The sequence below is a fragment of the Semicossyphus pulcher genome, unplaced genomic scaffold (assembly GCF_022749685.1).
Source record: "Semicossyphus pulcher isolate SPU_LCO1_2020_fin unplaced genomic scaffold, fSemPul1.0.p SCAF_14, whole genome shotgun sequence".
Taxonomy (NCBI): Eukaryota; Metazoa; Chordata; class Actinopteri; order Labriformes; family Labridae; genus Semicossyphus; species Semicossyphus pulcher.
This window is the reverse complement of record NW_027211648.1, coordinates 7,908,819-7,924,236: the sequence shown is the minus strand read 5'-3', so window position 1 is coordinate 7,924,236 and position 15,418 is coordinate 7,908,819. Positions and strand designations below refer to the sequence as shown.

General features: G+C 40.0%; 1 protein-coding gene across 2 annotated transcripts in view; it reads left to right on the top strand.

Moving 5' to 3' along the window:
- The window catches only part of dnmt3ab (DNA (cytosine-5-)-methyltransferase 3 alpha b), a 40,191-nt gene extending 25,116 nt beyond the window's left edge, over positions 1-15,075 (top strand). For both annotated transcript variants that reach the window (XM_069661187.1, XM_069661186.1), the window contains 17 exons: positions 961-1,344; positions 1,792-1,950; positions 2,163-2,270; positions 3,539-3,695; positions 3,925-4,071; positions 5,131-5,175; positions 5,543-5,622; positions 5,810-5,922; positions 7,250-7,433; positions 7,537-7,621; positions 8,002-8,147; positions 9,342-9,432; positions 9,572-9,720; positions 10,161-10,246; positions 11,094-11,163; positions 11,664-11,782; positions 11,935-15,075. In XM_069661187.1, the coding sequence (XP_069517288.1) occupies positions 961-1,344; positions 1,792-1,950; positions 2,163-2,270; positions 3,539-3,695; positions 3,925-4,071; positions 5,131-5,175; positions 5,543-5,622; positions 5,810-5,922; positions 7,250-7,433; positions 7,537-7,621; positions 8,002-8,147; positions 9,342-9,432; positions 9,572-9,720; positions 10,161-10,246; positions 11,094-11,163; positions 11,664-11,782; positions 11,935-12,076 (2,265 nt within the window). In that variant the 3' untranslated portion in view covers positions 12,077-15,075. The remainder of the gene's footprint in view (positions 1-960; positions 1,345-1,791; positions 1,951-2,162; positions 2,271-3,538; positions 3,696-3,924; positions 4,072-5,130; positions 5,176-5,542; positions 5,623-5,809; positions 5,923-7,249; positions 7,434-7,536; positions 7,622-8,001; positions 8,148-9,341; positions 9,433-9,571; positions 9,721-10,160; positions 10,247-11,093; positions 11,164-11,663; positions 11,783-11,934) is intronic.
- The last annotated feature ends 343 nt before the right edge of the window (positions 15,076-15,418 follow it).

Below are 15,418 nucleotides of genomic sequence, written 5' to 3'. Positions count from 1 at the left end.
CGCTAGCCCTAGCTTGGTAAGCGGGGTGCATTTGTAATTCTAAGTAACTGTAATATTGTTTGGTATGTTAATTTTGGCTACCAAGAAAATAGGCGTTAAACAGGAAATGTGAAAACAAAAACAAAAAGCACAAGCCTACATCGACTTCTTGTACACAGTCTGTATAGTAAGACAAAGCTATCGACTAGCTGGTGTGCAAAGTGGAGCATTTAGCCGCTAAAGAGCCCGCCAAAGTCGACTTGGACATTCATTTTGCGGCCTGAAACACACCTCCAAATGTGAGTTGCTCTGTGTCTGCGAGATGTTTAAATAGGCAACACTTTGCCGAACAGCTTACAAGGTGATAACATGTAAATGTTGAGTTTACAGCCTGTTCTTCTGCCTCCAAGTGTATTAATAGTGAGACTTCTCGCAGTTGTGGGGGTAAGGGTCTCGTCTTACCACAAGTCAGATGAGAAACTGGTGTCACTTTCATCTCCGTGAGACTCATGCAGATACATTTCAGGATGTGTCTAGACTTTCTTCAACCTCAATACTTAGAAAAGCTGTAAGCAAAGCACCTGAACATTGTCAAATTCTCAAAGACTTGAGCAGATCTAATTGTAAGCTTGTTTTTTCCGTATTCTTTGACTTGTTTCTTGTTTTATTTCAACCAATGGTCTTAAAGTCAACCTCTCTTTTTCTTTTTACAGTTGCTTTGCTTTTAAGTAGGTTATGTCTGCCTTTCATTTTGGCCCTTTTCTGTCTATGTCTTTTAGTCTTCTTCCCACAAGCTGCCATACTTTTAGTTGTGTAGTCCTTATACAGCTATTTGTATTAACAATTGCTAATATGTTTTTTTGTTAAATTAAAAAGTATTTCTTTCAAGATTAATAAATAAAAAGTGTCCAGCTAAAAACTTAAACACGGGACACATCCTCTAAGAAGTCCTCATCACTTCCTGTGTTGGGTTTGTTTCAGGCAGAGAAAAAGGCCAAACTGATGTCAGCGATGAACGCGATGAAGGATCACGAGGAGAATGAAATAGAAACTCAGCGAGAAGAAGTCTCAATAATCAAGCACCCATCGCCTTCAAGGCCGCAGCAGCCTCCGCAGCAGCCTCAGATGCACACTCAGTCACAGCCTCAATTACAGCCTCAGTATCAACAGCAATCACAGCCGTCGCTGCCACTGCAACAACAGCAACAGCAAAAACAACAACTGCATCAGCAGCCTCCTCAGCTGCAGCAGCAGCAGCCTACTGACCCCGCCTCCCCCACTGTGGCCACAACCCCTGAGCCCGTCGCCCTCGGAGGAGGAGACAAGACGTCCCCCAAGTCTGCAGACACTGAGCCCGAGTATGAGGTATGGTAATAGTGAGCTGGATGCTTCCTGATTAATGTGTAACTGTTCGACAGACAGGAATTTACAACAGAGATTGAGAGAGTGGGAAAAAGAGATCAGGGTTAGAGTGTCGAGTAACAGATTAACCTGGCATTGATGCTTTGAGGAATTCGTTCACAAGGTGTTTAACAACTTGTGGAAGTCCCTAAGAATAATTGTAACCCTCATTACCTATATGGTAATCTTCCTATGTTGGTCGAGTCCCTACATCTACAGCATGTGTGTCCCGGGAAAGGGATGCTTTCTCGGTTGCTCTCCCCGAGGGTTCTTCTATTTTTTTCTTCCTGTTTAAGGATTTCTTCTTTTCCAAAGAAAAACAAACCGAGACAGACAGTGTATAAAAAGGTTTCACGATTATGCCCAGACTTTAATACAGAGCGGATGATTTGTCTTCTATTTTGGCTGCAGGACGGTCGTGGTTTTGGCATCGGTGAGCTGGTTTGGGGAAAACTGCGAGGGTACTCGTGGTGGCCAGGCCGCATCGTATCCTGGTGGATTACTGGACGGAGCAGAGCTGCTGAGGGAACCAGATGGGTCATGTGGTTTGGAGAAGATAAATTCTCAGTGGTGAGTGCAGAGAGCCAACATAAATATTGCTGTCAGGTGTTTTTCTTTACACCAGATATTAGGCAAAACAGCCTCCTGTTCATTGTCACACTTTAAATTTTTTTAAACCTTTTAACGAATCGCTCTTTTCAAGTATAAATATTAAAATAATATGTCTCCAGGCACTTTTTACCTCATTCCCAAATGTGTCATTGTTTGTGTATTCTTTACAGATCTGTGTAGAGAAACTCATGCCTTTAAGTTCCTTCAATAATGCCTTTCACCAACCGACTTACAACAAGCAGCCTACGTACAAGAAAGCCATCTATGAAGTGCTACAGGTGAGGAGAACCTGATATTAAACGGAGCTTATGGGCTTAAACATTGAACTAATGTGTTGTTTCTTCATGATAACGTTTTTATACACACACGCACTCACACAGGCTGTATGGTCGACAGAAGTAAACAGAAGTTTGTAGATATTATAAAGAATAGTAAAATATTTTGTGTAATTAAAGGTCTAATCTCGAAGATTTCAGTTGCGTTCTCTTTGGCGGCACCTTGAGCGATAAACGGTAATTGTGGGATGACACTTCCGATTTAACCAGACGTCTACGGTCGGCGCCCTTTGCTGTGGTTGTAGCTCTTTGCTCACTTCCGCTTTCCTTTTTAGACTGTTTGCCTTCATCTGAGCATTGAATTTGTTTCATTTTCTTTGGATTTTCACTTATTTTTGAAGTTGTATCTGTAATCATCGATCTTTTCTTTGTTTGTTCAGCCATAGTAGATTACTGTTTACTCGCAACACTTGCAGAGAGCAGAAAAGCAGCCTCTTAGCTCCGCCTACCCGCTCTGGCAGACCAACCACTGCTGGGTGACGGAAAACGCGTCACTAACTGGGCGCTGCTTGGGATTTTTTAATACTATATACTGCAAATGCAAAGGCTTTCATCAGTGGGCCATAGGCTCAATCACCATTGTGCTACCTCATTCGGCGACAGATAGTGACTTAACAAACATTTATTTAAATGAAAATCTTCGAGATTATCACTTTAACCCTCCTGCCAAGAGTTAGATGAGAAGATTGATACCTTAGTCTGATATATCTGGGCGCTACACATCAATAGATGATTAGCTTAGCATAAAGAAGCTAATGGAATGAGCTAGCCCTGCTCTATCCAAAGTTATAAAACAACACCTACCAGCCCCTCCAAGGCTCAATATTTACATGTTGTTAAACTTGTGGTTTCAAGAGAGAAAGAAGAAGTCATACAGAGGGTATCCCAACATGTCCAACTATTCCTCAGTCTTTCCTTAGTATCTATAGCCAGAAGCTGTTAGTGCCCTATCTATAAAACCATAAAAGTGGTACAAAGAATTCAGTGAAATAAGCACATGCAAATACAGAAAAAACTGAGAAAGCATTTTATTCGATTAAAAATTTGAATTTGGCCTCAAGTGCCTTATGGGTAATAAACAGTTTTTGTATGTTTTCAAGGAAATGGCTAACTCTACACCATCATTAAGACTTGTTAACTCATTGTTGGGCCAGGTACTAGCTTAGAGGTGAAAGAAGCGCAACACATTCATGCTTTTTACATGTTTATAGGCGGCTAGCAGCCGGGCAGGCAAAGCCTTCATGGCCTGCAAAGACAGTGATGAGAGAGAAACCTCCAAATCAGTGGACATGCTGAACAAGCAGATGATTGACTGGGCTATGACAGGATTTCTGCCCACTGGACCCAAGGCATTAGAGCCACCAGAGGGTAAGAGGAAGTCGACTCTTTGAAGCTTGACTTGTTGGACTTTTGTCTAAGTTTGTTGCCCATACATGGGAGTGTTGACTTTTTTAAATTTCAAAGAAACTTCTCATGTGTATCTAATCATTTGATTATCACAGATAAAAGATGTTAATGAACCTCTCTAAGTTAATATTATTGAATAATTCATCATGTTTCCTGTATTATTAATTGTCTGATATGCTCTGTGCCCCAGAGGAGCGTAACCCATACAAACAGGTTTACCCTGAGATGTGGGTGGAGCCTGAAGCAGCAGCCTATACGCCTCCTCCAGCCAAAAAACCTCGCAAAAGCACAGCAGAGAAACCCAAGGTCAAGGACGTCATTGATGAGAGGACAAGAGGTAAGGTGCCTCGTTTATTTGTTAAATAGGAGTCATGAACTCTATATTCATTCCCTTAGGGGGGACTCAGTAGAGTTGTACATCATAGTAAAGTGGTCAACGAGGTACTGTGTGGTCAAGAGGTCCATTAGAGTGGCAGCTTTAAGATGAAAGTGAGTGATGTGTCGAGGCAGGAAGCGTTTGGCTGTTCCAGAGACAATACAAAGATTTATCTTTGAGTTTATTTCCAAACAAACTTATATTACTGTAAGCATGTGTTGACACTAGTATCTAATGTTGGTAAAACTAGTGTTAAAATCTGTTGTTTTTAACAGTAGGTCAAACAGGACCATAACGTCCTAAATAATAACCGCTCCTAGAATTTGGTGTGCCACAGGGATCAATTTTGGAGCCTTTGTTGTTTCTAGTTTGCATAGATTACCTGCCTAAAATTTTAAACCTACATCTAATATTTTTTTTGCTGATGACTTTAGTATCTTTCCGTCTCATAAAAAACCTAAATCTAAGGTTGTTGCAATTCAAAGAGGACATTCCCTATTTGTTTAGAGCACAGAGGGAACATAGAGTTTTTATGAGCTCTGACATTCTCAAAACTTTACAATGTTTTCTCTGCAAATATGCAGTGTATACACGGTTATTTTAAAACCTTAAAATAAACCTGCTGTGTGTTTGAGGTAATTTAACACACCTTGAACCTTTTCCAACCACCAAAACACACATATAGTGATCAGTTGCTTTTTTTTCGTCAAGCACGTAAACAGGTAGTTTTGAGTTCTTACAGAGGTACTTCTATTTCAAATTCAGTTATAAAACCTATTCTGAGAGCATAAAAAATGTGTATAATAATATGCAAATACAAATAACAAACCATTTATAGAGGTGCTGAAGTTTTGGATGCGTATATATAGTGTTTTGTGTGAATTAATAAACTTAAACTAGTAGAGGGGAAGAGAGGGTTAAAAGGAGAACAATTTATCTGAACTTCAAAAATGTGTTTTTCGAGTTGCGATTTTGTTAACCTACATTTCTCATCAGTTGTATCATGTGTTGTGTTTTCAGAGCGACTTGTTCTTGAAGTGAGACAAAAGTGCCGCAGCATAGAGGGTAAGTGACGTGTCCTCTGTGAGCTCTAGCTTGTAGCAGCACCGGGGGGCCTCTCAGGGGAGGAACACCTACACGCCCTGCACTTGCCCTTGATCTTGACATGCAAAGCAGCAGAAATATATATGCGTCTTTGTTAATAAAATGATACGAGTAAAGATGAAGGCATAACATTCCCATAATTCTTGGTGCTTTTCTTGCTCCCTTGTCAGTTCTCTCCAAACATACCAGCTAAGCTCATTAGATCTTCACCTGCATCACAGCTGTTCAAATAATTTCACTGAAGTGTGAAGTTCAGAGCGTTGCAGAGCGTTCACACCTCTCTGACCCCCGCCTGTTAAATACTGACACACTGCACTTCCTTCTGCAGACATCTGTATCTCCTGTGGAAGTCTGAATGTCAGCCTTGAGCACCCACTGTTTGCCGGAGGAATGTGCCAGAGCTGTAAGGTAAGCTGCGATAGAGGTCATTAAAAGCAGGGGACTCAACTCCAACTACTGTGTCGTAAAAAATCATGGCTGCTTTCAAAGCTAATAATAAACCAACATATTTCAAGCAGCACCCGCTGTGACCCTGTTGACATATTTGTTCAAACATTTCTCTTCTGATTTATTCTGCTTTGCCTCTGTTTCACAGAACTGCTTCCTAGAATGTGCATATCAATACGACGACGATGGTTACCAGTCATACTGCACTATCTGCTGCGGAGGACGAGAGGTGCTCATGTGCGGAAACAACAACTGTTGTCGGTGAGGCTTCTTCTGGGTTTGACCGTGCAAATGAAATTGAAACCAAAGTAGTCTCAATATCTTCGCTAACATTTGAAACGCTATTATGACAGCACTGTTTCTACAAAGAAGTAATAAAGCCTACTGTATGTATGCAATGGCAGTGTCATGGTACCTAAAAAATGTTCACTGTACTAAATTTGAACTCAACTTCTGGTAAATTAGCAAAAGTCATTTAGTAATCCACATAAATTGTCTGAGAGACTGTTTCAACTTCTGTCATATTTCCAGCTATGTTTTTACCCTTAAGCCAAAGAGTCGGTTGTTTGAATGCCCCCAGTTTGTTTTCCAACACAGACAGCAGGCCTGTTTCATCACTGCACATACTGAATACATAAAAGAGGCTTTGTAATAGTGTCACTGATTTACAGCTGTGATGTCAGGCGCTATCATGGAGGTCCAGTGGAGGAGCTGCTGATCATAAATATTACATAACGTGTGGTTGTATGTTGGTTGAATAGACCTGTCAACGATAAAGAAATTGTCGGTATCCTCGCACAGTCAGGATACGAGATTAAAGTGTAGAAAAATACCAGAGAACAGAATAAAGCCTTGTCAGTCACATGTAGGACCAATCAGCGAACAATAGCCTGCTGTCTGTTTAGATGATGGTGTTTGACATTTGGATGACATTTTGATGACAACTCACTGCCTTTCAAAACTACCAAAACTCCAAAAACTGTTAAATCGGGGCTTTGTAGATGAAAACAAAGGCTGGTACTGCAAATCATTTGACCTGTTTCTGGCCTCCGATTGGCTCAGAAACATTAAAAGACAGAACCCAGCAATGTGCCCGAACCCCCCAGCCCCCAAACTCTGCTAAAGACTACAATGTTTAAAAGTGGGTCACAAACAGTTTCATTTGATAATTTCCAGAAACAGCAGGGCACTGTAATTTCTAGGAAATGTAACAGAGGCAGGAGAAAATGCTAAATTTGTTAGGGAATATTATCAGCTGCTACTTAATTTGGCGTACTAGCGAGTATTTACAGCAGCAGGATTGTTAACATGGGATTGACTCAAAACAAACTACAGTAACCATGCTTGTTTTCATGAAAGGATCATGTGACTCAGCGCAAAAGTGTGGCACATTGATTTGTTTTTACTACTATAACAGTGGAGGTCGAGGGTACAGAGAAACAAGATATTAAGCTTTGGCTACACAGTAACTTGCTGTTTTGGTCTCTTAATGGAATTGTTTGAAAGTAAGGATAATGTGCAATTTCATGTAGTATGTGTTTCAAACAAATCAAACCTGTACTCATTAAGCTCTTTGGCCCGTGTACAGGTGCTTCTGCGTGGAGTGCGTCGACCTCCTCGTCGGTCAAGGCGCGGCCCACGCAGCCATCAAAGAGGACCCGTGGAACTGCTTCATGTGCGGTCAGAAGAGTGCGTTCGGTCTCTTGTTGCGTCGCATCGACTGGCCCTGCCGTCTGCAGCACTTCTTTGCAAATAATCACGACCAAGATTTTGTGAGTTGATACGCCTTCAGGCACAAATCCCGCTGACTGTCTCACTGAGGTGCCTTTTTTCCTGTGTGTCTCATGTTGTTACCTTCTCTCTGTTGTGTTTCAGGACACACCAAAGCTTTACCCCCCTGTCATGGTGGAGAAGAGGAAGCCCATTCGTGTCCTGTCGCTATTTGACGGAATAGCAACAGGTTATTATTTAACTTCCATGTCATTATGTTTACTCTGATTAGACAATAAGCATGAGAATAATTAAAATTCTTTTTACACATATAGTGGTTACATTGCTGTCTATCAATAATCACACAGACGCTTAATCTAATATCACCATCATAGTCATTGTTAGAGTGTATCAGTCAATATGGGACTGATATCAAAGCATTATATTGATGGGGGTAGAGTGTTGAATGTGAGCATGTTTCAGATACTGTATGAGTATCAAACAGATGCATTGAATAGTCAGTTTAGCTCTCCTCAAGCGTAGGATTTTCTTTTTATTAAGGGTTAGCTAAAGAGCTACAAATCTTACATCTTCCATGTTCTGTCTGACCTTTGACCCTGTCCTTTGCAGGGTTGCTGGTGCTAAGAGAACTTGGCATACAAGTGGATCGCTATATAGCTTCTGAAGTGTGTGAAGACTCCATAACTGTGGGCATCGTCCGGCATCAGGGTCGCATCATGTACGTTGGCGATGTGAGGAACGTCACGCGCAAACATGTGAGTTTGATTTGTTTTGCTGACGGTAGTGGGAGTGTTTTTTTTTTCCTGCTGCAGCATGCTTGACATTCATAAAAGGAGTTGGCTCTGTGCCCAGCTGACCTTCAGAGTAGCTAAAACTTACAAATCACACATAAAAATAGTTTTAGTCTTGCACGTGGTAAATGAGCAAACACAACGACAACACATTGTGTTGTTAAACATCGCCACTGTGGGCTGTAATACGATGGCATCTGATATCAGTGTGACTGTCACGCCACTGCCTCTCATATTAGTCACGGACTGCTATGCTTTTGAGAAATGGTATTTAGCTTGTGACCTTATTTATAACAGTACCCTCTTTATATCAGTCTGATGTCATGTTGTTGACAGCTGGAGTATTAATATTTTTGGATTAACTGTTGAGTGGGTTGACACTATTTGCTGATGTCTGACACCCGACTCAAAGCTACACTGTGTAAAGTCCCCTTTCCTCTTATTTCAACATCTTTGTGAATCAAACTTGAGGTAGTAACAGAATTAACTCGCCTTATACGGCAGTTTTAGGCATGGAGATAATGCTAACAACCCATGCCTGCTCGTGAGCTGGTCACCAAGCTGAAACAAGCAATTTGCGACAGCCAGTGCAGTCTTAAGAGCAAAGAACGTGTCGGAGAACTGCTTATCACATACAAGGTCTGTACTGTAGGCTGCACTTTCAAACATCTCCATACACTTCTGATCATCCCTATTCCAGCTCAGGACCAATCAGATCACCCGACCATGTCTCCTATTACAACTACATGCCATCATGTACTGCTTAGAATACAAACATGTTCTTGCAACAGCATTGTATCTATCCTCGTCTGTGGTGAACCAAAGAGAGCAACATAAACTCTGTAGGCCAGATGTACAGTTTCCTGATATTGTATAACGTTAATCCATGCCTCTAGTTGAGAGAAAACAACAGTATTGCTACCATGACTACAAAGTGCAAGAGCTCATGAAAAGGTAGACTTGAGACTACAACTCGATAAAGACATTTTTAAACGCCCACCTGAGTCCACATGTAGAACTAAATCTGTTATTTTTCAATGGACTCTGTGTTGCACAATACAGCTGAAAGTTGGACTGTAATCCTAGCTCACTTTATCATTTAACATATTGTCTCTGTCTTTGTGTGCGTTTCTAACTATGTATCTTATCTCTGTATAGATACACGAGTGGGGTCCCTTTGACCTAGTTATTGGTGGAAGTCCATGCAATGACCTCTCTATAGTCAACCCTGCTAGGAAAGGTCTCTTTGGTAGGTTCACTCAAGTGGCTCTCTTTGTCGTGTTGTTTTGGATTAAAATGCAAAACTATTGATTATTTGAATAGACAAATCTAAGTATGTGTCCCTCGCTGTACTGTAGCACTGTTTAATGCCTGTTTCTGTCCCACAGAAGGCACCGGTCGCCTGTTCTTTGAGTTTTACCGGCTGCTCCACGAGGCTCGACCGAAGGAGGGGGACGACCGGCCTTTCTTCTGGCTCTTTGAAAACGTGGTGGCTATGGGTGTCAGCGATAAGAGGGACATATCTCGCTTTTTAGAGGTCAGCATCTCTCTGTCGGCTGGAATTGATGCTAGATAAGTAGTTTATCTAATCCTAGAGGTCATAGCTAATCATGACCTCTGCTTGTTAAATGTTAAACTTGTTAAATGTAAGGGTGTAGTGTAGATACAGTATGATGAGATGCCAGTGACATAAGAAATCAAGATGGTTTATTTATGCCCCCTTGTGGCAATAATTTGTTATCTTGAGACACTGATCATTAGAAGGAAATGCTGCCTCTCTTTATCTTGATGCAACATCTTTACTGTGCTCCCTTTCTCAATATAAGCGTACAGTTTGGATGTTTCCACATGACCCTGAAGTGATTTTAGAAAAGCTATGCAAGGACTTGATACAATCCCAGAATGTGTACAACAGCATCTTACCTTGGTTCCTCTCTGACTGGTGTCTTTTTCTCCTCTGCTTTACTTGGATTTCAGTGCAACCCAGTGATGATCGATGCCAAGGAGGTGTCTGCAGCCCACCGTGCCCGCTACTTCTGGGGTAACCTTCCTGGCATGAACAGGTTGGTGTGTGAATGGTGAGGGAAGCAGCAGCCTGTGACAAAAACAAGGGAAATTGCTGTTTGACATCGCCCCAGTTTAGTTTCTGCAATGGTACTATTTTAAGAGTATCTTCAAAAATTAATTTTGTAAGTTATAGAGATAGGTTTATTTTTATGACAAAAGTGCAAGGCTTTCGGATTTGAGAGATACATGTCCTACATTGGTGTGTTTGCTTATTGTGATGTCATTTCTTCAAAGTATCTGCAGATTTTTCATACCCCTAAAATCTGTATACGCTTCAGGTAATATACATTTTATAATGGGTTGTAAATTAGAAATTTTAGACTGGATTATCTAAACAACACACGTAATGTAACAATGACGTCATCAACAAACACGATATTTCTATCAAACCATTATCTATACCGCTTATCCTGGGTCGCGGGGGGCTGGAGCCTATCCCAGCTGTCATTAAGCGAGAGGCGGGGTACACCCTGGACTGATCGCCAGTCAATCACAGGGCGGACACAGAGACAGACAACCTTTCACGCTCACAGTCACACCTACGGGCAATTTCAGAGTCACCAATGAACCAAACGAGCGTGTTTTTGGACTGTGGGAGGAAGCCGGGGTACCTGGAGGGAACCCACACATGTACGTGGAGAACATGCAAACTCCACACAGAAAGGCCCCCTACGTCTGAACCGGGGTTCTGACTAGGAACCTTCTAGCTGTGAGGCAACAGCGCTAACCACTGCACCATTGGCAGCTATTTATAGACCCTCTTTGCCCTGTTAAAAAGAAAGTGTCCAAAGTCATACAGTTAGTCTTAATATAAATTGTGTCTGCTCTTCTTTCTCCTTTCAGGCCTTTGAGTGCTATGTGCAATGACAGGCTGGACCTCCAGGACTGTTTAGAACACGGCAGAACAGCGAAGGTACTTAGAGGGAACAAATATATTACTTTAGGACAGAAATGCATGCATCAACAAAATTATATGTCAACAATATGTCTGATTTTTTTTATATTCAGTATGCAACTGTGGACTTTACATTTCATTGATTCGATAGAGGCATTTTGTCTAAAGTAAATGATGGTTTTCTGTCATCTAATGCCTTCAGGACAAAGGAAAAGTAGATTGTACCAGTCAATCAAAAACACAACAGCCAAAAACATAAAAGAAATAAGAAAAAAAACAAATTTAATTTGATTGCTCCAAGCAGGAGTAAGCAGCTTTGCACACAGGCGACTCCTAGTGGCTGAAAGAGGGAACAGTCCCTCAGCTTGCACTGACAATTTACACAGAGAATCCTTTAGTTTAACGACCCATCTGACCTGTAATGAAACAGGGCCAATTTTAAAAACAACCTTGTCTGAAAGGATGAAAAAAAAAAGCTACTGATATTCTGGGAATAATATTTTTCTTTTCTCTGTCAGTTTGACAAGGTGAGGACCATCACTACCAGGTCTAATTCCATCAAGCAGGGTAAGGACCAGCACTTCCCCGTCTTCATGAACGAGAAGGAGGACATCCTCTGGTGCACTGAGATGGAGAGGTAAGTAAACCTACATATAACTAACTATCAGACCCCTTCCAGTCATCAAAATCTCAAAGTCATCTTCCTGTCTCTTCCCCTGTTCTGCTCCCTTCCTGTCTTTTTTCCTGTCCTCCTTTTGAACCTGCTGGTCTGGTTGGTTTCCCTGTCAGGGTCTTTGGCTTCCCAGTCCACTATACAGATGTGTCCAATATGAGCCGACTGGCGAGGCAGAGGCTCCTGGGCCGATCATGGAGCGTCCCGGTTATCCGCCACCTGTTTGCACCACTCAAAGATTACTTTGCCTGTGTTTGAGCAGCGAGGAAACTCACTCGGAACCATTTAGGAACTACAACTGTACGTTGTGACTAGAAATAAGAGCCTTGATCCTCAAATTATACACCTCGTATAATTTGCAAGCGAACATTGACGTAGATTTCACATTATTTCTTGTATTTGAATTGTAATTCTTATTCTATTTAATTTTGATATGTCATTTTACCTTTTAGCAGTGTTATCAAGTATTGTTGATTTGTTTGTGCAAGCTATACTTGAGACTATGCTTTCTTCTCAAGACACTGAAACGGAAAAGTGCTAAACTTGTGGTTTATTTAAACCCGCTGGGAAAGACCAGAAAGATAGGAAACAGTTTGGAATTCTGTGAAATGTTTCTGCTGTGTGAGCTTCCAGCTACTGAGCCTCACAGGTGTGAAGAGGAAGGGCGATTTTTCTTCAGTGTCAGGAGAGCTGTGTCTCTAAGAATCCAAAACACCAGATCACATATACCTCTTTGTTTACAGTTTCTATACACAACTGAAGGTAATAATGGTACTACTGTAATATGGTTACAATACCATGGTGCTCCTAGATGATTAGAAACATCATCGCCCATGTGGCACTGCAACTTTAGACAATACGGAACTCTATAAACTGTTGCTGGATAAACTTGTGTTTGATGTTTTTACACTTGATAGAAAAAAAAATCTGTTTTGTGCTGTTTTGTTCACTTTAAAAGGAACTGACTGCAAAATCCTCTGCATTTTACAGCTTTTTTACACTTTCTCCTGGTGCTCATTTACTAGCTCAGCCTTGCTACGTTCAGGTTAATAGCCTGGACCTGCACAAACAGGAAGTGAAGCTAGCCACATGGGAAATGATGTTTTCTGTCATTTGTTTAGAAAAAAAAAAATAGATCAACTTCTGTGAAACTGATTTTTTTCTAGTTTCATCCTGACCAATGACATTACTGTACAACTGTTATAGCGAGTGTGGTCGCAGGAGGGAGGGAGGTTGACCAGGCCGGGTAACTCTGCTCCTCAAACGTCCACCTCTGCAAACTGTAAAAAAAAAACTGTCAGGTGCAAATCTTCAACAATATGGTGCGGCTTCACAAAGTTCTTCTACCTTTTTATAGCAATTTTGTGCTGTTTTATCAACATTATAAAGCACTTTTATATGTATACTTTCTTTTTTTCTTGATATTTTTTAAAAAAAGATATTGTTTCTTGTGAATTGTTATTTTTTCGGTTTTGTTTTATGATGTGAAATGATCTACCCTCGTGTAATACTTTTTGTATACAGTAGGGCTGTGCCAATAGAAGTGAAAGAATGGATTTTGATATGTGAAACCCATGTTATTTCAGTGTACAGTAGATGGATTGACATTTGTAACCCCTTTCCTTTCCTGCATCATCCATATTGTTCTCTGTTTTAAAGCAGCGAGTCAGTATGTTGCTTCCCAGATTCAAAGAATGTCTATTTCTATTGAGATTGTAAAGAGTTAGGGAACTATGTCATGTATAATATTTTGTCCCTTGTGAAGGACATTTCCCTGAAAATAGTAGTCGTCATGTTGACTAAATTAAGTGCTGATCCAAATTTGGATTAAATTCACAAACTAAATTCTCTTGATTGTAACCTCTGAGCGAAATATGGAGGATTTAGGCTTCGGTTTGTCAAAACGTAAAACTGACACAGTGTTCGACTAAGACGTCAGCACTCAAAGATTACAGAGGGTAATAAAATAGATGTTATTACTTATCTATATCATATTTAAGATTAAAATTTGAAATTTAATTTCTTAATGTAATTAATTTCTTAAGTGACCTTATTGCCATCCTTTTTGTCCATGCGCACACGGCTCAATATGAGCTCCTGTGCTCTGTGATATTTTAACCAGATGTTATTCCCCCACCCTCCTCCTATAATACGTAACATCCCCTCACCTTTGTACATTGTGTACATAAAGTTTCTGGTTGCTGTTTTCATCTTTTTTATTTTTTATTACGTATGAGATGTACAAATATAATTCTTTGCTAATATATATCATCAAATTAGGACAAATCTTAGGTTAAAAAATGAAAAAAAATCAAGTGACAAATTTGATTCAAAACTTGCTTTGAGCATTAGCTATAGGGAGACTCCAAGTCGACTTTATCGTACTGATTTGTTTTGTGTCAAGTGAATCCAGATTTAATGTCATGTGATCTTAATAGTGGCCTATGGACAGCTTTAAGATGAACGGTCTCCACTTCACTGCACAGCCCTACACGGTGGTGTTTGGTTTTTTTTGCTTCCGTTTCCTTTTGTAAGACTTTAAAAAGAGGGATTGTAGGTGTTTCCAATGGTGCTAAACATTTTATCTAATCAAGAAAAATATATTTGATTGGAAGAGAAATAAACATGTCTCGACAATGACTGTTTTTAAGTTCCTCGTAGTAATGGAAAAGAACTATTATTTCACTCATATAAATATATTAACAAAGGCATTTTAACTTTGTACTTGAAAAAATAAGAATAACAAATAATGAAAGGTTTCCTATATTGTTTTAGACTAGAGATTGCTGTAGTTGGTGCTTATCTGTGGGAAAATCGTGTGAGAAAAAAAAAAACGGTAATAACTTTTACTGTAGCATAATGTATGCTTAATGCGCATTGCTTCTTAATCCTACATTCCATGCCGTACTATTCTCCATGTCTGTTTTCAAAATGTTGTTTTAAATTGATGAATTTGAATTGTTTTTATCAGAAACAACATTTGATTTTTTTTTACTGTTCAAGGCAGGTCAATGATTCTATATTGGGTGATACTGTTGGCACTCTGTGTGACTTTCTTTCTGTCATAACTGTTTATGGCCTATACGCTTTTCCTCAAGACCAGTTCGTACAGCAAATGTAGCAGTCATTTTCCACTTTGACCCCCCCCCCCCCCCCCACCCAACTCCCCCGCCCCCATACTTATGTTTAGTGTCCAGAGAGAAGATAAAGGCTCCGTATGTACTTGTGCTGGAGAACACTTGAATAAATGTATTGTTTTTGTGCAAAAAAAATCTGCCATCTCCTCCTTTTTTATACATATAAAACACAATTTACACAACCTTTTACAAAAAAGCCCCTGGGAATCTGGCTCCTAATCACAGTAATTTCTCTCATAATATTAAATATGCAATATGAAATGTAGTACAATTAAAGTTTTTTGTAAATATGTTATCTGATACTTTCTCAAAATTGTGTATTTTATAGTAATTTTTTGATTAAAAAAATCAAATTATAACAACAACAAAAACATTAAGGATGGCTCTGCTCTATTAAAGTTATTCAGAGATAATTACACAGAATAATTTTCATTTTTATGAGAAACTAATTCTGAATTAATTA